This window comes from Primulina tabacum, chromosome 9 (genome assembly GCF_025594145.1).
Source record: "Primulina tabacum isolate GXHZ01 chromosome 9, ASM2559414v2, whole genome shotgun sequence".
NCBI classification, from domain to species: domain Eukaryota; kingdom Viridiplantae; phylum Streptophyta; class Magnoliopsida; order Lamiales; family Gesneriaceae; genus Primulina; species Primulina tabacum.
In genome coordinates this window covers 39,567,162-39,589,972 of record NC_134558.1, presented here as the reverse complement: position 1 = coordinate 39,589,972, position 22,811 = coordinate 39,567,162, and the positions used below count along the sequence as shown (strand labels likewise).

General features: G+C 33.0%; 4 protein-coding genes across 4 annotated transcripts; 3 read left to right on the top strand and 1 right to left on the bottom strand.

Moving 5' to 3' along the window:
- The first annotated feature begins 760 nt into the window (after positions 1 to 760).
- LOC142556105 (putative beta-1,4-xylosyltransferase IRX10L) lies at positions 761 to 6,771 on the top strand. Its single transcript, XM_075667362.1, has 4 exons — positions 761 to 1,257; positions 4,319 to 4,707; positions 5,290 to 5,531; positions 5,990 to 6,771. The coding sequence occupies exons 1-4, from the start codon at positions 1,152 to 1,154 to the stop codon at positions 6,501 to 6,503; spliced, it is 1,251 nt and encodes a 416-aa protein (XP_075523477.1). The 5' UTR covers positions 761 to 1,151; the 3' UTR covers positions 6,504 to 6,771.
- A 265-nt stretch (positions 6,772 to 7,036) lies between these two features.
- On the bottom strand, positions 7,037 to 10,627 carry LOC142556104 (chromophore lyase CRL, chloroplastic-like). Its single transcript, XM_075667361.1, has 9 exons — positions 10,367 to 10,627; positions 10,241 to 10,290; positions 9,693 to 9,753; positions 9,563 to 9,598; positions 9,309 to 9,359; positions 8,469 to 8,561; positions 7,540 to 7,644; positions 7,344 to 7,436; positions 7,037 to 7,262 (listed from the first exon to the last, which is right to left on the bottom strand). The coding sequence occupies exons 1-9, from the start codon at positions 10,562 to 10,564 to the stop codon at positions 7,128 to 7,130; spliced, it is 822 nt and encodes a 273-aa protein (XP_075523476.1). The 5' UTR covers positions 10,565 to 10,627; the 3' UTR covers positions 7,037 to 7,127.
- Positions 10,628 to 14,318: 3,691 nt separating this feature from the next.
- LOC142556103 (uncharacterized) lies at positions 14,319 to 16,868 on the top strand. Its single transcript, XM_075667360.1, has 5 exons — positions 14,319 to 14,376; positions 14,868 to 15,717; positions 15,802 to 15,963; positions 16,066 to 16,301; positions 16,646 to 16,868. The coding sequence occupies exons 2-4, from the start codon at positions 14,896 to 14,898 to the stop codon at positions 16,279 to 16,281; spliced, it is 1,200 nt and encodes a 399-aa protein (XP_075523475.1). The 5' UTR covers positions 14,319 to 14,376; positions 14,868 to 14,895; the 3' UTR covers positions 16,282 to 16,301; positions 16,646 to 16,868.
- Positions 16,869 to 19,527: 2,659 nt separating this feature from the next.
- On the top strand, positions 19,528 to 22,397 carry LOC142556102 (4-coumarate:CoA ligase 1-like). The gene is made up of 5 exons (XM_075667358.1): positions 19,528 to 20,589; positions 20,793 to 20,991; positions 21,453 to 21,666; positions 21,765 to 21,867; positions 22,149 to 22,397. Exons 1-5 carry the CDS (start codon positions 19,594 to 19,596, stop codon positions 22,260 to 22,262), a joined length of 1,626 nt encoding a protein of 541 aa, XP_075523473.1. The 5' UTR covers positions 19,528 to 19,593; the 3' UTR covers positions 22,263 to 22,397.
- The last annotated feature ends 414 nt before the right edge of the window (positions 22,398 to 22,811 follow it).

Genomic DNA, 22,811 nt, shown 5'->3' with positions numbered 1-22,811 from the left:
ATCACAATATGATAATTGGTGGGAGGAGTACAATTTGTTAAAACAAAAATAATATAACTTGTTTGATTAGTTTTCAAAACAAATTATTATATCTGAACTTGAACAATCATCCTCGTTGATCTAGTTTTTTGGGAGGAGTTAGACTCAAGTCCATAATCTCAATATGGTATCAGAGCTCACATTCCAAGTGAGAATGTGTTTTATATGTTACACATCGACAGAATTAAGTTCACGAGAGTTGTATATATGAGCTTGAACAATCCTCTCTTGATCTAAATTCTAGGGTGAAGTTAGATTCAAATCCATTATCTTAACATGATATAGAGATAAGACCATTTGGGATGAAGTTAAGCATAAGTCCGTGATCTTAATATGATATCAGAACAGACATACATAACGATAAAAAAAAAACTCTTATGATACACCAGATCCGGCTCCGGGATGTGTTGGATTATCCTAATGAGATACCTGCTAACGTGGGGCGTGAGAGTATGTATTAGATGTCAATATCGACTTAATTAGGTTCTTGAGAGTTGTATATATGAATTTAAACAATCATCTCCGTTGAACTAATTTTTGGAGACGCGTGTTAAATTAAAATTTGAGAATTATATATATTGATCCAATTTTTGGTTAAAATTAGGCTCAGATGCATATTGAGACAGACTGCTCAAACAGTCAAATATATAATCTTAACAAGTTGAAAATTAAGACGATGAAAAATACATCGTACATGAAAAATATAAACTAAACACCGAATATGTATCTCTCTCTCTCTCTCCAAAAGCTACTTGACAGCCACTTGCTCATCCAGACCAAACATCCCTTCCTCCGCCAAAAAATATATCGAGCTTACCTGTTTCTACAAGCAAATCACATACCTGCAATTTCTTTATTATTATTATTTTTGGTGATGCAGTGCCAAAAATCCCAGCTTGCAAGAAAGGACTTACCCGCAACTACCCTTTGTGATGACATTCCAACTATCGAAGTTCTCTCGCTCCAACCATTAGCATTAATACCAAGTTAATGTTTTTTTTTCCCATAATTGTTCTTTGGGGCTGATTTAATGTGATAAAGCATTGGGATTTCCTTGATTTATTGTCTATTTTGGTCGATTCTTGAGGGAGAGTGGTGGAAAAGTGTGAAACATGAAGAGTGGAAGATGGGTTTTTGCTGTGATTTTGGTTTTGTGTTCCTGTTGGAGGATCGGAGCTTTCAAGTTTCAAAGGACTCAACAAACTGAGAGAATCTCCGGTAAGAATCTTGTTTTCCTGTGTTCTTGGTGGGCCTTTTTCCTTTTCTTTTGTTCATTTAACTTGAATTGGTATTTCGTACCATTATCAGTTAAGTTTGATTAACATCTTATGGTTTGTTTTCGGTTCATTCTTGTTGAACTATTTTTTATTTGGGAAAAAGCGAGGACTGCTTGTTCGCAATTCAATTTTCAATTTTTTTTTGAAATGCAAGTTTCAAAAGGTTTGTGACTTGGTGCTGATGCCACAACAAAATTGGGGGTTATTTTCATTGTGATTTTTGGCTTTGTTTGAACTGCCATGAGAAGTATTGGTGAATTGAAGTTTGATTTCATATAACACAGTACATTGTGGGGAAGAAACAATTGTATTTATCGTCATTATGACTTGCTTCAATAGGGTTTTGTGGACTTCTATTCAATAATAGCATGAAGTACGTGCGATATACATTTACACTAATTATATATAATATGAATTAAAAGAAAAGAAAATATATAAAAGTTAAAAATTCAATTCTAAAACTTATATTATTAGCAAATGATAATAAACAAAACACATATAAAACAATATAGATTGGAACAAACTCAAAAAAATGTTTATCTTTCCACTCACCATACATTAGGGAAAGTAACAAAAAAATCAACAATTTACATGTAGATGAAATTACATGCATAATATATAGATAATACAACATATGTCAATTAAAATTTATAGTTTTACCTCAAAGATTTACTATCATTGTAACATCCCATTAAATATATATCATAGAAGTAATTAGTAAGTGCAATACGGAAAAAAATGGATGACGTGACACTTGAAAAAAACGACAACCAAACAAGTAAATTAAATGAATTGCTCTCTCTTCATTTTGCACTTACCTATGTGCAATTCCTTGAGATAAATTCGATGTTAAAACTATGATCATAAATACAATTTTCCAGAAAATATCAAACTTTTCAATCTTAAGCTCTTAACAATTAACAAATACTCCAAACAAGGTAGATCATTTGTAAGTATTCAAAGGAACTAAAGAGTAAGTTATATAATTTAAATCGTGATTAATATTAGCCTTTAATTTGACATTCATAGTCATACCCATTAATCTGATAATAAATTATTTTATAAAATTAAAGTAATAAAAATAAAAATAATATGGAATATAATTTTCATATATGTCTTATGATATTAAAATTTTAAAGATGTTTCTATGGAGTCTTTCGATTTATGTAGCTGATTTGGGATATTCAAAATTGGACAATTAAAGTTATTTAAAATAATTATAAAAATATTTAAATTTTCAGGCGCAATAATCATATTATAATGAAATGAATAAATAACGTAAATTAAATAATAAACACATATAATGCAAGGACAAGTGAAGAGACAGTGATAAATTTAATAATATCCAAATCATTACAAATCAATTTGTTTAACTCACATTCACATTAACAATAACAAATAATCAAATCAAAAAACTTAATTCATATATTCTCCTAATTAAATTATAATCATTTCATTATAAACCAATTAATTGACATATTAGTTAAATAAATATATACACCGAATTATTCTATTTACGTTCTTTCAACTCAAATTTGCACATATTTATTTGATTCAACCGATCACTATTTGTCTATATTTGAATAACAAAAAGACAAACAATGCTACATAAGATAACCATATTCAGCCCTGCACATACTGAATTTTTTTTAGTAATGTAGTCAATTTACTAAAGAAAAATAACATAAATGAATGAGCCCAAAATATATTATATTTTTTCGTTCAAATTAATTGTATTTGTTTAGTTAATGTTTGATTACCTTTTTGTTAATATAATTGTCATTATATATGTGTATAGATTAACTTTACAAGTGCAAACAAATTGGAGTAGGTCTCTTGTGAGACGGTCTCACGAATCTTTATCTGTGAGACGGGTCAACCCTACCGATATTCACAATAAAAAGTAATACTCTTAGCATAAAAAGTAATACTTTTTCATGGATGACCCAAATAAGAGATACGTCTAACAAAATGCGATCCGTGAGACCGTCTCACACAAGTTTTTGCCAACAAATTGTCATGTCATTACTCTTATAATTAAGTACTATTTGATAATTTATAATTTTGGAGATGCTAAAATAAAACAGAAGTTAAGAGAGGAATTAAAACAATTAATTATTCAATTTATTTGATTTATTATTAGAATTAGTGAGAAAAAACTAATGAAAAATTGATTTGATTTTCCACATAACTCTTTCTCATTTAACATTTTTACAATAAAATCTTTCTCGCATCATATCATATTATGTATGTAGATGATTTTATAACTATTTCTGTGACAAATTTAGTAATTTTATTGATTAATAATATTTAAATTCACAATTAATTTTGAGTTATAAAATATTATATTTGTTCATGAAGTTAGAAATTTGAAAGTTGACAAAATAAATTTTAAAAAAATTGTCTAAATATAATTTTCTTTCAGTTCAGTTCATTTATTTAATTAAAATGATTTTACCTTTTTTTTGTTTTTTCATTTGCCAATATATTAAATTTTGAATTTATTTAGACGACTCTCTATTCAAAGCATTCAGATACTTTATCTGGATCCTTCATATATATAAGTTTTTGAAGTATCTTTTAATTTAATTACATTATAATTATTTTTAATAATTTTTTGAGTTCATTCTAATGATAGTGAATATACCAATAAATAACACAATTAATTTAATTTAGAATTTAACTGAAAGTCCAAGAATAAAAAACGGTTCTATGAAAAAAATGAGTGCATGCCCTGTTCATTTTTTATACTTTGTTGCTAGCTCTTCAATTTGTTCACATTCTTAAGGTATTCCCAGTCGAAAGAATAACTCGTACTGTGTGAATTGACATGACATCAAACTGTTAGGAGCAAAAAACACCTGGCTGGGTAATTGATTCCCTATGTTTTTTTAAATGTGAACATATATCTACTAGTTCAGTTGACAAGCTTCAACTTCTTTTGAGATATTATTAACGTGAACTTATAATCATGCTTAATATGTCTATCAATTGAATCTCAGGAAGTGCCGGTGATGTTTTGGAAGATGACCCTGTTGGAAGGTTAAAAGTTTTCATTTACGAGCTCCCCAGCAAATACAACAAAAAGATTCTACATAAGGATCCAAGATGTCTCAATCATATGTTTGCTGCAGAGATTTACATGCACCGTTTTCTTTTATCAAGCGCTGTTCGAACTCTTAATCCTGAAGAGGCTGATTGGTTTTACACGCCTGTGTATACTACTTGTGACCTCACACCAAATGGTCTCCCTTTGCCTTTCAAATCGCCTCGTATGATGAGGAGTGCGATACAACTTATTGCTTCAAATTGGCCTTATTGGAACCGGACTGAAGGTGCAGATCACTTTTTCATTGTGCCTCATGATTTTGGTCCATGCTTTCACTATCAAGTAAGAAATTCATTCAATGCATCTCTGTGTTCTATACTTACAAATTCAGGATTCCATTATCATTTTTTTCTGACGGAAAGATGTGGATATCATTTACTAGACTATAAACTTTGAGAATTTGGTATATTAAAGAAATCTTTTCTTGTTATCACTGACGGAATATCATCCAGTGCAATTTGTATGTCAAAATGTCAATAAGCATCACATAAACAAATTATATCATATATTTAAAAAGAGTGCATGTCTCCCGTGAGACGATCTATGTCACGGATCAATGTCCATGAGACGGGTCGACTTGGTCCATATCCAGAGTAAAAAATAATATTTTTGACATATAAAGTAATAATTTTTCACATATCGGGTCGGGTAAGAGATCTGTCTCATAAAATTTACCCGCGAGACGGTTTTGTAAGAGTTTTTGTGTTAAAAAAGTTATGTCAAGTCCTATATTGTAATAAGGAGTTAAATCAGTGTTTATGTCAGTTTTAGCTTAAATGTCTTGAACTTATTATAAAATATTGGAAATAATTTTGTTACATAAGAATATTTCTTTGTTAAATGTATGTACCATTCTTGTTGAAGGAAGAGAAAGCTATTGAAAGGGGGATTCTTTCACTACTCCAACGGGCTACCTTGGTTCAAACTTTTGGACAACGAAACCATGTTTGCTTAAAGGATGGTTCTATCACAATTCCTCCATATGCTCCTCCACAGAAAATGCAAGCCCATTTAATTCCTCCTAGTACTCCTCGGTCGATCTTTGTTTACTTTCGAGGTTTGTTCTATGATGTTGGTAATGATCCTGAAGGTGGTTACTACGCAAGGTATTCTCTCACTCTTTATTCAGTTAGAATGCATATTTTTTAAAACAAGAAAATCTAAATCGGTGAGTCCATTAATAAGCATTTGTTAAAAAATAACTAAATAAGCAAACAACATAATCTATCGTATAAATATAGCTGCTGTCACATTCAAGTAGAGTCATTCATTATTAGAGTTATTTGAAATCACTGTTTACTCGCCTGTTCTGAATTATGAAAATTACGATAATCACTTGATGGTTTCTTTGAGGATTGAGAGACATGCCCGGTTCTTTTTGTGAACACAAAAAACCTCCTCACCCAATTGAATAAAGGTGGGCCTAGCAATTTAACCAAGGGGGCAAGTTCATAAAATTTAGTTTGTGAAACATTCATCTAAAATTTCACCATCATGCTTAAAGTTTTATATTCCCATCTGAAATCTAGATTTTGTAGTAATATCTATGCTACTAACTTCGCAGAGGAGCCCGAGCGTCAGTGTGGGAAAACTTTAAGGACAATCCTTTGTTTGACATCTCCACGGAGCACCCAACCACCTACTATGAGGATATGCAGAGGGCTATCTTTTGTCTGTGCCCACTTGGATGGGCTCCATGGAGCCCCAGATTAGTGGAAGCAGTTATTTTTGGTTGCATCCCTGTCATTATAGCTGATGACATTGTCTTACCCTTTGCTGATGCTATTCCATGGGAAGAAATTGGGGTATTTGTAGCAGAAAATGACGTTCCTAAGCTGGATACAATTCTTACCTCGATTCCCATTGACGAAATACTAAGGAAGCAGAGATTGCTCGCCAACCCTTCCATGAAACAGGCGATGCTTTTCCCGCAACCTGCTCAGGCTAGGGATGCTTTTCATCAAATCTTGAATGGGCTTGCTCGTAAGTTGCCACATGGTAATGGTGTCTTCTTGAAACCAGGTGAAAAAATATTGAACTGGACAGCAGGTCCAGTAACTGATCTTAAGCCTTGGTAAGTTGCTGACTGGTAATTCAGATTTTTACACACGAATTTCTACCTTTTTTGTTTTTGCAGCAGGATTTTGCGTATCTTGAAATATATTCGACGACTCTATTTTTTCTTGTCAAATGGTTCTTTATGGCTTTGTGTTAGCTTCATTTCTTGATGTCGTTTGACGGAGTATGGTTTATCTAGGATTAGGATATGATCTTTGAGTTACAGCATAAATGTTCGTGTGTTGATAAAGATCTTACTATAATGGAGTCAACTTTTTATTTGAATTTGATCTTGAAATTTATCTATGATTCGAGTCAGATAGCATTTTGAGCTAAAATTTGTTTTAATCGGCGTTCGATTTTTTCGTTTTAAAGTTAGATATCAAGTTGAGATCGATGCTATGGTTTTAGTTTGTGGGTTTATTTTAATTTTTTTTTTAAAAAATAGTAAATATATATTATACTTTTTCGATATAGTTCGTGATAAATGGAACTAAACGGGTTTGTTTCATTTCGACAAGGACACAGGAAAATTGTGAAACGGGAAAGTAAATACTCGAAAATAATCTGGCATTTCGAAAATTACAGTGTGTTATTTACACAACAGGATTCATTTAAGAAATAATATAAGAAAGAAACCATCATCACTCTTGTAGAACAAATGAACCTTCTATCTTTTTCTCCAAGAATTTAGGAAAACTTAAAGGGGCAAAAGGGTCGTTAAAACTCGAGGGTGGCGCAGGTTTAAACGCGTATGGGCCGCCCTTGACACCCCAAACCTGGAAAACAAGTGAAGAATATTCTAAATTACTAAAGCATTAAAGAGTTGAAAAAACAAAGTTTTATAGAGTCAAACCAACTTGGTTCCCATCTTCATCGTGTCCTTTGTCCCATTTGTGTATTTCATTATTTTTCAATACAGCGAGTTCTGAGGTACAGTATGAAGCACCATTCTGCAATATGTTGGACATCATTAATTCATTGGTGTTTCAAATTCTACGGTTATGAAAACCTGATGCAGATTTATCAATTCAAAAGAAAGATCAGTAGACATACCCATGTATTGGGAAATCCGTCTCCTGGAGTTGAACCTTCATACAAGCAACGTTTCCCTCGTTCACAACGTTTCAAATGAATGGTTGTCAAATGCTCGGCAATGTCCTACAATTAAAGTTGAAGTTACTCTCCAAAAATGCCCTTGTCTGACAAATATTCTGCCACCAAACCAATTGCCTCTGATATACCCTCACAGCTGCCCTTTAAAAAATAGACATCCGTTTGAGTTTTTTTTTTTTTTAAAAAAAACCCCTACTGTAGGCCTAAAAATCTAACTGCCCCAGATATTTGGCAGCTTCATTGGCACATCCCCTGTAATCCATTGCCGTTCCGTGTGAACAAATTTTACCGAGAAATTTAACCATCTCAGTTTCTTTAAGAATCTACTGTCCTAAAACACAATGAATCTTTTAGCCTAATCTTGAGTATATTTTGGCTTATTTTTAACGATTTGAGTACTTCGCTCTTTCTGTCTGCTAAATGTCAATGTCGCCAACTATCGATTCAGTTCAAAACAATTGTAAATGGACACCTCTTCCTCAAAACCAAAGGAAAAGGCAGCAAAGAAAGGAATATATCACCAAAAGATGCTTTCATTAATTCACTTTATCATGCACGATGATAAAAGTATTTCTTCTTAATCGATTGCACATCTTTGCTTCATTCAACATTTTACTCAAATTCTACAAAATATTAGATCTATAAATCATTATGTTATCCATATGTATTGAGTCATCATCTCTATATCATACATATTTCATCGTCCTATACAACGAACCAAACGATACTCAAATATATAATAGCATCACACAAGTTATAAACTTATAAAGGATAGGTTCTTTTAGCCAAAAGTAAAAGGAAGCAAAGATAAATAGCATTAATCACAACTACTCCTTTAATTTCACATTCAAATATAAAAGACAGCTTACTCCGATAACTTCATCAGGTTGAGGCCGCTGTTCCATTGGTCGATCACAAAAGTTCCGGTACTCTTCTGCATCCCTTATTGCATATGTACGCAGCTGTTCATTGAGCAGTGGGTGTTAATCTCAAAATATTACAACTTGGCTCTCAGGGAGAGAAGAAAAAAAACAAAATTGACTTTTGAAAGGTCCTAAGATTCCACCACCGCTCAACTTTAACCATTAAAGACAGTGTATACGAAGAAACTGAGACCAAGAAAAAGAGAAGGTGAGTACACATCATGACAAACAAAATCCAAGAAGTTATCTGTGGCCACTTATCCGTAATGGGAGTCTGTAGAATTATTGCAATAAAACTCTGCCAGATTGAAAAATATGAAAATAACCATCACTGATCGATGAGAAATCACAAGAGTACGCCTACAGGGCAAATAAATAATATAGGCAACAAGGTCAAAGCATTATTCCACGGACAGTTTGATCATATTCTTAATGCATGATAAACCAAAGAGACATCCTTCATTTTGGGTATTAACTATTGTTTCATGACCATAAACATGTTAAATTAAGACTGCATAAATTGTTAGAGAGAATCATTCTTCTTGGTAATATTTCATTCTCCAAAAACATCCTGACCCAAAAGATCAATTCAATCCACCACTTTCTAAAATATCTGCATGGAATATATATTATGATGGAAAATTCTTAGTTTTTATTTAAGAATTTGTATCCTGCACCACATTAATGCAGTATTTGAGTGTTACTGAAAATGAACACTAGTAAAGTTGCATATAAAATTAAAGGTAACAGCTACAAAATTAAGTGAAATACAGACTTGAAGCTGACCTCAACGTCACATTTCATCTCCTTCGAACAAGGTTTAACCATGAAAAATCTCTGCATCCAGACAATACATATATAAATGAAAGAAAGTAAGAAACTTTGGAATATAGGCATCCTAGCAATTATAACGTCAACTATTCAAAAGATATAAGCAAATATCTCAACGTTATTGCCTTATTATAGTTTCAGAACCAAGAAGAAATGGAGATAGAAAGGAATTAGGAACAGCATAAATAAAATGGCACCATGCGAGGTACCTGCCGAAAAGGTTTGCGAGGAGTTCTCCAGAATGCCTAAACACAGAAAATTTAATTAAAAGCCCAATCACGCAAGTGAAAAATGAATCCAAGGCCAAAGCTTCTTGAAGATGACTCCACAACTTCTCACCTGTTCAAAATATAAAACCTTTGAACCATCCACCATTTCTGCAGCTGGACATGAAAGCCATCTGTAAAACAACATATGAAGTCAAAGAAATTTAACATCTTTCAATGAAGAAAAGAAGAAAAAGAAAAACTGTTTCAAATTGCGTTTCACTTAAAAATGCCCATTTTAAAAAGAATTTGTGGATAAGAAACTTCTAAACTGACCAGAACATGGAAGCAATAAATGGCAAACTAACATTCGAAACAAGAAAACAATTATCCGATTTTCAGTTGTTTTTTCATATATTCAAATTCCGAGTCCCCAAATTCTCGAGCTTTCAAACATAAACAAACATATTTGAAAGTTTCAAGCTTCAACCGTAATATATATTTTCACCGATTTCACAAAGTGGTAAAGAAAAATCAAGCATCATCCATTTCTTTCCTCCCACATATTTAACAACACAGACAAAAACTAAAAAGCGTATATCAATTAATCAAACCCCATCTCACCAATGAAGCTTTAAAACGCTGCTAGAGCAAATTTACGTGGTTGAAAACAAGCAATACCTTATATTGAAGTAATTTTCCGGGTCTCTCGATGCTTGCTCCCTCGAAAACTAACAGATTTGAAAAACAATTTTTTTATAAAAAAGATAACTCAATCGCAGAAAAAAAGAGTATCAAGAAACCTACCTTCTCACCGGCGAGAGAGTCGGCGACGATGCGAGTATGGTCCCAGCGCGTGGTAGACTTGGTGACGCGCTTTAGCAATAACGCGCCGCCAATCAATACCAGAGCTTTCAGCACCACACCGCGAGCTTTGTTCCACCCGTTCGAGTCGGAGCCGGTGTCGGAGCCGGAGCCGGAGCCCGAAGCCGAGCCAGTGCACATAGTATAACGCTACTCAATCCACACACTGCTCATTCACATTCAATTTTTAGAAAGAAAAAATATTTAATATTATGGAATTTAATTTAATGGTCTTTTTTAAAAAAAATATGTGAATTGCACTCTGCACCCCCAAAGTCCTTTTGATTATTAATTTATCTCTTAGTTAGTTAAAACAGGAGCACTATATTTTGAGAGATCACAATTCTATCGGACTCACAATTTCAGTACTAATTTGTTAATGTCTCGGATACGATTTAAAACATGTATAATGCACAATTATATGAGTATATATATAAGACAAAAACTTATGTGATACGGTCGTATTTTGTGAGACATATATCTTATTTGGGTAATCCATGAAAAAATATTATTTTTATGTTAAGAGTATTATTTTTTATTGTGAATATCGGTAGGATTGACCCGTCTCATATATAAAGATTCGTGAGACCGTCTCACAAGAGACCTACTCTACATACAAATACAATATCTAATAAAGTCGGCAAATATTTATTTATCGTGCTAAAGATGCAAATGACGATAATTTATACCGTGGTATTAAAAATCGAAGTTTTTCTTGACAAGATAATTTTGAACTATATGTATGAAAAGGTATGGTTTAATGTTTGTATGATAAAACTTATTAGATTATGTTTAAAAATATGCCGATTTAAATTTTAAATTTTGTTCCCAAAAAATACTTTCCTTTTTTTTATTGATAGACATTAATAATTCAAGTAATCTCACATGACTTATAATGTGTGTCAAAGTTTTAAAAAATTTACTCGTCTCTCTTTGTACATAAATATTATCACAAAAACTTATACGAGTGGATTTCTAACCGACAAAACTCATAAAAAAATTATTATTATTTGTATCAAAAATATTATTTTTTATTATAAATATGGATCAAGTTAATCCATCTACGTCTCAAAAAATATCTATACGATACTATTTCGAGAGTTTGTAATTTTGTTTTTTAGTTCTTTGAACTGTCACCACACGTATTTCGTTTGATTTATAGCGCTTTTTCAAAGATAATGCGAATGATAATATAATTAATATTTATTTAATATTAAGATAAAAGGGTGAATTTAGAATAAAATACATGAAAATGAGCCAGATGTTTTGGTCCATTGAATTTTGGATCCATATGCTTCGACCCAATAAACTGTTGTTCGGCTATTTTTAGTTTCAAGCTATCGTAGAAATTTTGAATCCATATGTTTGGCCCAATATATCAAGACTTGTTTGGCAGTTTTGAGTTTCAAACTTGGTAATTGAACATAAAACACAAGAGAACTTTTATAAAAGGTAATAATGTAGGAATTGTCTAAAATGAAGATTATATTTGAGATTTGAGCCAACAATTCAACACAATTTTGAGTTAAAAAAATTATATTCACATATGTTTTATTAAATAAATAAATATGAAAGGGATGTCATATATTTAATCTCTTGTGAGACGGTATCACAAATCTTTATCCGTGATATATGTCAACTATACACATATTTATGATAATAAGTAATGTTTATAGCGTAAAAAACAGGTGATCCGAATAAAAGATACGCACTGACGTCTTATTTTCCGAGGATCCTCTTAATTACTGTAAAGATCACACTGTGCATGTGAGGATATTTCTTGGAGACGATGCAAATAAATTTCCATGCTTTTGTTAATTCAAACTTTCTCTGCTAAGTATTTGGTAGCTTCGGAGGAAAAATTTCACGCGGTGAAGACAAATTATTGTAATCGAGCAATTTTTGACTTTCAATATTTTTATTAACTAATTAATGCAGCATGTCCCCATGAAAACTACCTAATATTTCAGATATGTATATCCAAAAAAATGTTTCTGTCCCCATTTGTTGACTGCACAAAAAGTTTGTTTCTTAGCTTGAGAGAGTTTGACTAATCAATTTATGTATTCGATTTGATTTTGTGCTCCAAACGGTCAACTTAACCTGGTTTGATTATATTGTTTCTTATAAAGAATATATATATTTAGAGAAAGCAAATAATTTGACATATTAATATTTAAACACCACGCAATGCATTACTGTATACACATGAAATGATAATATTAATGTAACACCATCAATTTAAATGATAATAATTAATAAATATTGATAATGTGTTATAAATTCAAAGAAAACAATTAACTTAACATGCAAATAGCCTGTTAATTGGTCGTTTGGCTGACAATATTTTGAAATAATATATATTCTTTTAGTACACTACTCAATCATAAATTACGTAAAAAATTATTAATATCCATAATATTAAATCTCACAATATTTTACTCGTACTTTTGTTTTCTTTATTTAAATAAAGAATTAGATTATATTCGTAAGACGAGTCAACTCGATTCATATATACCATAAAAAGTACTATTTTTGACATAAAAATTAATATTTTTCAGGAACTTGGGTCAAGTTGGAGATTTTTTCTCGCAAAATTGAACCGTGAGATAATCTCATGAGAGTTTTTGTATTAAATCAAATGTGAAACTAAACATTGTAGAGACAAATAAAGTATCTTACCAGAATCCTTTGCTAGTCGGCCTGGGATGCCTGATATCTTGAATTCCGGAGTTGGTGTTAGAGCGTTAATGAAAAAATGAAGATCTAATTTTGTCTTTGAATCGAATGATCTGATTTTCAAATTTACATCTCAAATTTCATGACTCGAAACAAGATTGTAAGATATATATGAAATAACTCGTTTTGTTCAATTACTAATGTATATATTTTTTGTTTTAATCTCAAATCTAATCTGGATGAGCTCAGTCACGCGTCCAAATTCCAAATACAATCTAAATGAATCGCAATAAATATATCGGGAATCAAGGGATACGTAAACCGTCAATAAATCCAAGCACATAGAAACATGTGTATACACATGTTGTTAATATATCTTCATATCTATGCAAAATCAACCAGTGAAATCTTGTCTTGGCCGATTGAAAGGAAAAAAACTCATATCCAAGCCGATCTTCACGGCTATAATAATAATAATAATAATAAATACGTAAAAGTAGAGGAAAAAACACGTTTCTATTATTTTATTTGTGGAGATGACAGTGATCAAATAACAACATTACACCTATCCCATTTTACGAAGCTTCCATGTGTACATGAGTTAATTAGAAAACTACGATCCTCGTATTCCTATAACTCATGCACCACTCGTCTAGCAACTTATTTTCATTCATGTATTGTCCATATAAATACATAGGACATAATGTCTTCAACAATTAATTATCGAGAGCTCTTTAAAATCAAGGATATGTATCTTGTGAGGTGATTTAAGACGAATCAATTTGATTCATATTTTTGTTATAAAAAGAACAGAAAATTCGTCTCACAAAATTGAACTGAGAAACGGGTTGATAAATTTTTTTTGTAAAAAATCTATGTTATTAAAAAAAAAACCAAAAAAAAGTAGATGAAACATGAAAATTTTAATGTGCGACTATCCTCGTTCATTCTTTTTTTGAATAATTTGCGACTATTCTGACTCTCCGTCGTTCAATGTGGTGGAGATTTCTTCAAAACCCTGCATGCGCGCGTGTTAATTTAGTGTGACCAGCAAGAAACTCGGTCCCAGAAACTTCGTGGAAAAAATACTTTCAAGAATATTATCATATAATTATATTGGTCAACTTTATTATAAAATTGACCAATAATAAAAAGAGTTATATATATAATACTATTTTAAAACTGTCTATATATAGCACCCAAAGTTGAAACCACATTCAGTTGTGTGTGTATTGTGAACCATATCTTTTCATTGGACGCTACTGTTATACTTCGTAAGTCTGTGCTCGAACTCTTTCTTCTTTATTCCGCTTTGAATGATATTTCATTCAGTAGGTCTCACAATGTCTCTTTTGTGAGATTGTCTCACGTATCTTATGAGACGAATGAACCATGTCCATATTTACAATAAAAAATAATGTTTTTGACATAAAAGTAATGTTTTTTGTATGAGTAATCAAAATTGAAGATCTGTCTCACAAAATTGATACATGATATCACACATTTTTTTATACAGTTAATGAAGCATACTTTGATACACAAAAATGATTCTTTTTCAAGAATTCTCATGTTTTGATCGAAAAATTGTTCAAAAAAACCACTTCAATAAGTGTTCCCACTTACATAAATGTTTTTTTTGAAAGAACAAAAGAACTGACGAGAAATATTAGTTTGATTCTTTTTAACAAATAGTTTTTTCAAGTGTCTATATATATCTTGTCCCAAGTAGTTTAACAATCAACTGTGTTTCGATATCTTTCTGCAGAGTTCATCATCCTAGCTCAACCTGCGCAATGGTCAACTTTTCAAAATCCCGGCTGCCATACCTGTCCATCCTTCTTCTTCTCCTAGCTTCAGCACATAACTCACAAGCCCAAACCAAAAATGAAGTCAAAACCAAAGTGTACTACTCACCAAAAATCGAGTTGGAACCAGGCATGGTTTCCAACAAAAACTACCCGAGCATCGATTTCCCCCAAGGCCACGTCGCCATCAAGAGCTTCGACGCCGAAATAGTCGACCAAGATGGAAAATCGGTCCCTCTCAACCAAATTTATCTGCACCATTGGATCGTTGACAAATATTTCCAACCCACTCTTAACTCCAGCCTCCCACCGATTTTCGGGAACATTAGTGGAGTGTGCAGCGGTAATGCTCTCATACAGTATTTTGGATCCGGGGCTGAGACACGGAGGACCCCGAGCGCCGTGCCGGATCCTTATGGTATTGTCGTCGGCAATCCGTCGGATGCTCCCGCGGGGTATGAGGAGAAATGGTTGCTCAATGTGCACGTTATCGACACTCGAGGGGTGGTGGATAAAGTAGGATGTCTCGAGTGTACGTGCGAGCTGTACAACGTGACGAGAGACGGAAACGGTGAGCTCTTGCCTCCCGACTACTACGGTGGGTTGAGCTGTTGCCTTGATGGGAGTAGGTGCAGGATGGAGGAAGGGTATAACAAGAGTGGCAATATAACCTATTATTTGAAATATACGGTGAGGTATTTGGAATGGGATACATCCATCGTGCCTGTTCGAGTCTTTGTTCTCGATGTAACAGATATCGTGACAAAGGTTAACAATTCACAAGGGATCGTTTATCGACATGACTGTCAGGTAATCAAGCAATATAATTTTTTGCTGATGGACATGGATGAAATCAAGTGGTATTAACGAATGTGTATTTATATTATCGTACAGGTTGAGTATCAAGTAAAATCTTGCTCCAGCATTATCGATTTGGCTAAGACTCGTTGCATTGACACAAAATCCGTGAGTTTTACTTTACCAAGAGGCGGCAATCTCGTATATGGAGTTGGGCATCAGCATGTAGGAGGCGTGGGTATTGCCCTCTATGGACAGGTACGTATTACGGTAGTATATAACTTTTTATTTTTTTTCCAGATGAACCTGATAATAAAATATAGCAAACCATATATTAATTTATCATAATGGATATTCCAGGGAGGAAGAGATCTATGTACGTCGATTCCAAAATACGGGAGAGGACATAAACCTGGAAACGAAGCTGGCTACGTTGTGGGAATGTCGACCTGTTACCCTAAACCAGGCTCACTCAAAATTAGTGATGGGGAAACTCTGACGCTCGTATCTAAATACAGCAGTGCAAGAAGACATGCAGGAGTCATGGGACTCTTTAACATCTTGCTTGCTGATTGATCATGAATTATACCTTACTCGTACGGTTCTCAATTCCCACAGCTCTCATATTTTTCCCCCTCGTTTCATATATATAATCAATAATTTGGTATGAAAAAAATATGTTATTTCAAAATTCAAAGCTGTAAACTTGCAAGCTAGCCAACATATATATTCTGATATACGTTTGTGTTAATTATATCTCAATAGACAAAATTAACGCGGGCATATATTTTTACTGCACACAATTAAAAATCTCTTCGAATTAATAAAGTATACAAATTTTATTCTTGTTTATGCAAATTCGTGATTACATTAGCATCCTTACATCTTTTGAAGCTTAATAACTTAATCTGACCACAGTTTCTATATGTTGCATGTACAGGCACACAGCTAGGAGGATATTGAAGATATGTACTTTGGTTACACCGTAATAAACTTCTTTGTTTCGAGTCAGCACATTAATTTTCATCATTACATGCAGATTTTGTAGTTTAATCATTTATTGGAAATGTAATGTCTTTAATCTTCACTTTGTATTAAAGTATCATAACCAATAAGATATGCTTACAGATTATAATTTATGTGGATATTTATTTTGTGTTGAATTATGATTCATATACTACATATTATTAATATTTCTTCTTATATAGTATAAACTAAGCCCACAATTTTATCTGTTTATCTTTCAACAAATCCATATATAAATTCAACGGAAGTAAATTAAAATTAACAATCAAGAACTATGATTATGATAAGTTAAACATGTTTTCAGGTCGGCCGTGTCGGACTGAAGTAAGAGTATAAAAAAAATTTCCCAACCCGATCTGTTTTTTTTTTACTTTGCAATATTATTTTTTTATTTTTTAACAAAATATTTAAATAAAAATTCAAAACACATAAAAATAATATTTTAATTTTAAACGCATATTAACAAAACTTTACATAAATATTATAATTATGTTTCATGAGTTTAAATATTTTAATTTAAGAGTCTAATTATCTGAAAAATTATTTGCTCCACAAAAGGCCATTGTTTATATAGAAAATGAAAATATTTCACAAAATAAATATTACACGATGAAAATTTATGATATCAATATATATAAAAAATATTCGAGCATCACAAAGTAACTTTCAAGTTTCAAACTCTACTTCTACATCGTTTTACAAGTTTTTTTACGATTTAAGCTTTGAAAAAAAAATGGGTCGGGTGAATTTGAGTTTATAGGTAACCTGATTTTCAATTCAGGTCAACCGGAATTCGAAAACCCCAAACCTTAATCTTATTTTTATCATGTCGGGCTAATTTGCGAAACCCGGCCCCTACCTGTTTACAATCCCATCAACCTGATATTTTCGAAGTTTATTAGAGCCGTTGATCACGTTTTGCTGTTACCACGCCACTAATAATGTCTAATAATTAAATAGATATGGTGTGTTTAATTGGTACTAGTGATGCGATAAATATTGATTATGTTACAGATAACAAGGATTGATATTATATTTTTAATCAAATGTTATGTAATACCATTAAGATTGTTTGGTTCAATATTTTGAATGTTTGATTGCTTGACTTTTGATTAAAGCCTCTTCGTTTATTCTTATTGTCCAATAATGGAATTGGACAATCATCCAAAAATGATTAATTGAGGGTGTCTAGCATCTATAAAAGAAAATATAAATTTCAGGATCTTCCGTTGCTTTCAAAAGGGAAAATCACTTCTTGCACAGATTATATGCTACGCTTTTGATTGCTTGACTTTGTCTTCTTTACTCGTTTTGTTTTATTTTCTTTTCTTTTTCTCCTCAAGACAATTGTTTTCTTATAAAAAGTATTTGCTAAAATCCTAAATGCTTTATAATATTGTATATACCAATTGAAACGTTTGTAGCAAACCAAATTAGCATAATTGGAGAGAACAAGAAGCTAACTTTGCTAGTCCCACAACTTTGGAAGGCAAACAGGTCAATCAGAAGCACGACTGATATCCAAACAACATGATCTAACATCGACGAGATCGATATTAATAGATGACTAGCATGTCGCGGCTTCAATTTAATCGAAAACGGGCAATGTAATGAATTCAAAATCTCAAAAAATTCATTAAAGTTGACGAGTGCATAAATTAAATATAACTTTATTTCACATTTGAGTATTTGAATGAATTTTATAGATCAATCCACCATTTGTAAAATTTAAAATTTCACTTTTGTAAAATTTAAAATGTATATTTTACTTTATTTCGCCATGATCAGTTGCTTAATCTCTTCCTTTTTCATATAGATCAATCATCATATACATTTTATAATATGACATAAATTAATACAAGAAATGTAGCCTAAAAGTCCATTTATATAAAATTATCAAAGTCGATTTATACGTCTTAGAATAACTCATAATGGCTAAGCTTTCGGCATAGTATTCTAATTTTTAAAATTACAACTTCCTTTAATACTAACTTAAATCAATAAATGTATAGTATGTTAAAATTTCACAGCTATTTATTTTTTTATATGTCAAAAACGCATCTGTAATTTGATAATATAACAATAAATTATACGTGTATGAATGGCGTTAGTGCAGAAAACGAGTACAAAAATCCAGTCTCTGCTATACGACGTCGTTGTAGTAGGTGAAGACAGTCGCCGTGATGTTGGCCGTCAACAACCGCGCTTCTTGGTAGGTATATACATCACAAGTCGGAAAAGTCCACACGATGACATCCAAAAGTCAAAGAAATGTTCAACACATAAATGAATAAATCTCTATAAAATAAAATTACGTTTATTCATTTATTTTATGTATAGATTATATTCAAATCGTATTTCCCCTCGTTTTTAAAAAAATAAGAGACACATTTTACACGATTTGTTAGATGTATGGCTTATTTCATTTGTGATTGATTGACCATATATTGAATTGATTCTTCTATTGTGATATAAACGACCGAATCCACCAAATAAGTCGATAGTCATATTTTGTATATTGTTGAATGTTGTATTATATAAATTTTAAATATAATATAATGTTCTATTACACAATAATAAATAAGAGATTATTATTATATTTCGATATTACCTACCTCAAACGGACCCCAGACCTCCACTTCTACTCACCAACCACCCGTTACAGATTCCATACTCAAATCCCAACAAAGACAAATTCCCTGATCTACCCTTGAACAACCCAAAACTCCAATCAACTCCCTCATTTACCAACCCTTTGGCCAATGCCAAATTAATATTTATACCCCTAACTCACGACGTATCATACTTAGGTTCAACTCTAAAAGAAAGAAAGGTTGACACCCAAAATCCCAAGAAATATAAATGGAGACCATTACAAAGCAAGAAGAAATCATATTCCGATCAAAGCTCCCCGATATCTACATCCCAAAGCATCTCCCGTTGCACTCCTACTGCTTCGAGAACATTTCCAAATTTAGTTCGCGACCGTGTCTTATAGATGGCTCCACAGACGTGGTTTACACCTACGAGGACGTTGAGCTTACGTCCCGAAAAGTCGGGAGCGGCCTCAGCAAGCTTGGAATCAATCAAGGGGATACCATTATGCTCTTGCTCCCGAATTCACCCCATTTTGTGTTCGCGTTTTTAGGTGCTTCATATATTGGGGCCGTTTCCACTATGGCGAATCCCTTTTTCACTCCTGCCGAGGTTTTAAAGCAAGTCAAGGCCTCGAATGCCAAGCTTATCATTACACAAGGGTGTTATGTGGATAAAGTCCGAGACTACGCTTTGGATAGTGGTATCAAGGTGATGTGCATTGACTCGACGCCCACGGAGGGGTGTCACCAGTTCTCGGAGCTCACTTCCGCCGATGAAAGGGACATACCGGCAGTGAAGATACACCCCGACGACGTGGTGGCGCTGCCGTACTCCTCCGGGACGACCGGGCTCCCCAAGGGCGTGATGCTCACACATAAAGGTCTGGTCACCAGCGTGGCCCAGCAAGTTGACGGGGAGAACCCGAATTTGTACATACACAGCGAAGATGTCATGCTCTGCGTGATGCCTTTGTTTCACATTTACTCTTTGAACTCCGTTTTGCTCTGCGGGTTGAGAGTCGGGGCCGCCATTTTGATCATGAAGAAGTTTGACATCGTCCCCTTTTTGGAGCTGATGCAGAAGTATAAAGTGACTATTGGGCCCTTCGTACCACCGATTGTTTTGGCGATTGCGAAGAGCCCGGTGGTGGATAAATACGATCTTTCGTCCGTGCGGACTGTGATGTCTGGCGCGGCGCCTCTGGGGAGGGAGTTGGAGGATGCTGTGAGGATCAAGTTTCCAAGCGCGAAACTTGGGCAGGTACGTACGTTGGATCCTTACTTGGTTTACTTCTCGGCAATATTCATTAATTATTTAGAAAATTCGATTTTCCAAAAAATTTCGACAGCAACCCCATTTATAAAAAAAATGAGTTTAATCATGATTCTCAGCGCCAAAAATGAATAATAGTATAACATGCATCTAAATTTCCGCATACATTAAATTATATACAAACGGTGCAGGGTTATGGAATGACGGAAGCTGGGCCGGTGCTGGCGATGTGCTTAGCATTTGCAAAAGAAGCGTTCGAGATAAAATCGGGCGCGTGCGGGACGGTGGTCAGAAATGCCGAGATGAAAATAGTGGACACGGAGACCGGAGTTTCTCTAGGACGCAACCACGCTGGTGAAATCTGCGTCAGAGGCGATCAAATCATGAAAGGTTTACATTTTATTATTATTTCAATGTGATCTTTTTTATATCTTAAATTTATGGAGTATTATATATATTACAAAATACAAAATAACAATTTTCAACCGGCCGCACAGCGAAAAAGTGATAATAAAAATCAAATATAGCAATATCCGGAAAAAGGTCTTATTTGCCTTTGACCACCTAGATGAATGACGTATAATTCAGCTGCCCCACAAACTTTAAATTAAAAAATCTGGTGAATTTGGTGACCTCGATTTACTTTGTTTTTACATTTTGTAGTGTATATATATGATAATAAAATAAAAAGTCGAACCATTTTGTAATCATGGCATCGAGCAAATCGTACCAATCCCACTCCTTGTTTTAAAATTTATGTTTATGTTGTGCCATTATTTTGCCATGATATTCTAAAAAATTGGATGCGATGAGATGTAATCGATCAACTCTTTGTATTGTTATGAATTTAGGGTATTTGAATGATCCGGAATCTACCGAGAAGACAATAGATATAGATGGATGGCTACACACAGGCGATATCGGGTTCATCGATGCGGACGACGAGTTATTCATCGTCGATCGGTTGAAAGAAATAATTAAGTACAAAGGATTTCAGGTGGCACCAGCCGAACTCGAAGCGATACTCCTCAACCATCCTTGCATTTCCGATGCGGCCGTCGTCCCGTAAGTCAATCAACATGCAGGAGACCTATACATTACATTTAAGTATGAAGAAGTAGAGTTAATAAGCAAATTCGGGGTTAATTTATTTTAATTTGCAGCATGAAAGATGAGGCCGCGGGAGAAGTTCCGGTCGCCTTTGTTGTGAGATCAAATGGATGGGTAATTTCCGAGGATGAGATTAAACAGTTTATTTCTAAACAGGTTAGACTTCACATTTTCATTTGGATTTATTTTTGATAAATCTTTCTCATAAAATTCATTATATTAATTAGTACGTGTTATCTTCTATATTATTATATAAAGAATCTCACAAAAGGCACCATATTTTATTTCACAAATTGTTTTTACATCAACGTTTTTTCTCAAAATTGTCATCGCGATATTTTTCTTCTCAAATTTGATTGTATCTGCAGGCGCTGATGCACTTGATGCGCTAGTATATATATATTAATAGCTGTTAATTGTTTGGTTATTTGTGGTAGGTGATATACTACAAGAGAATAAATCGCGTATTTTTCATCGATGCGATTCCCAAGTCTCCATCAGGCAAAATATTGAGAAAGGATCTCAGAGCAAGATTAGCAGCTGGTGTTTAAAGCATGACTAAAAATAAAGATTTTCAGAAGAATTACTATAATTACCCCGTCTCTGCATAATTGTGATGCATGTATTTTTGTTTGAAAGTGCCCATTTGGGAAATCAATCAAATGCCTGTAAATTTGTATGTGTAAGGAACTTGAATCCTCGAATCACGACATATACATCAGTATTTTTGTTTAATTTGTCATCTGGTTTCTCTATCAATGAAAATTAAAGTAAAACGCGGAAGACATGGCTTTATTTAATTTAGTTATGCGTCACTCGATGGAAAATAATGTACAATAAATTCGTTTTTTATTTTGTTTTTTGGGTAAACAAAGTTCAATTGGGAATACAAGGTGTCAAAAGTGTGGAGATCGAGAAGTAATTCCATGATTGCCATTGATTATGAAACACAAAAGTAAAGGATATAAAAAGTTGATTCGAAACAATAAGATTTATCTGAGAAAAAAAACAAAATAATCTTCTAAGGACCAAATTATAAAATACAATATGACTTTCATGATCAAAATCCAAAATTGAACTTACAAACCAAAACACAAAAT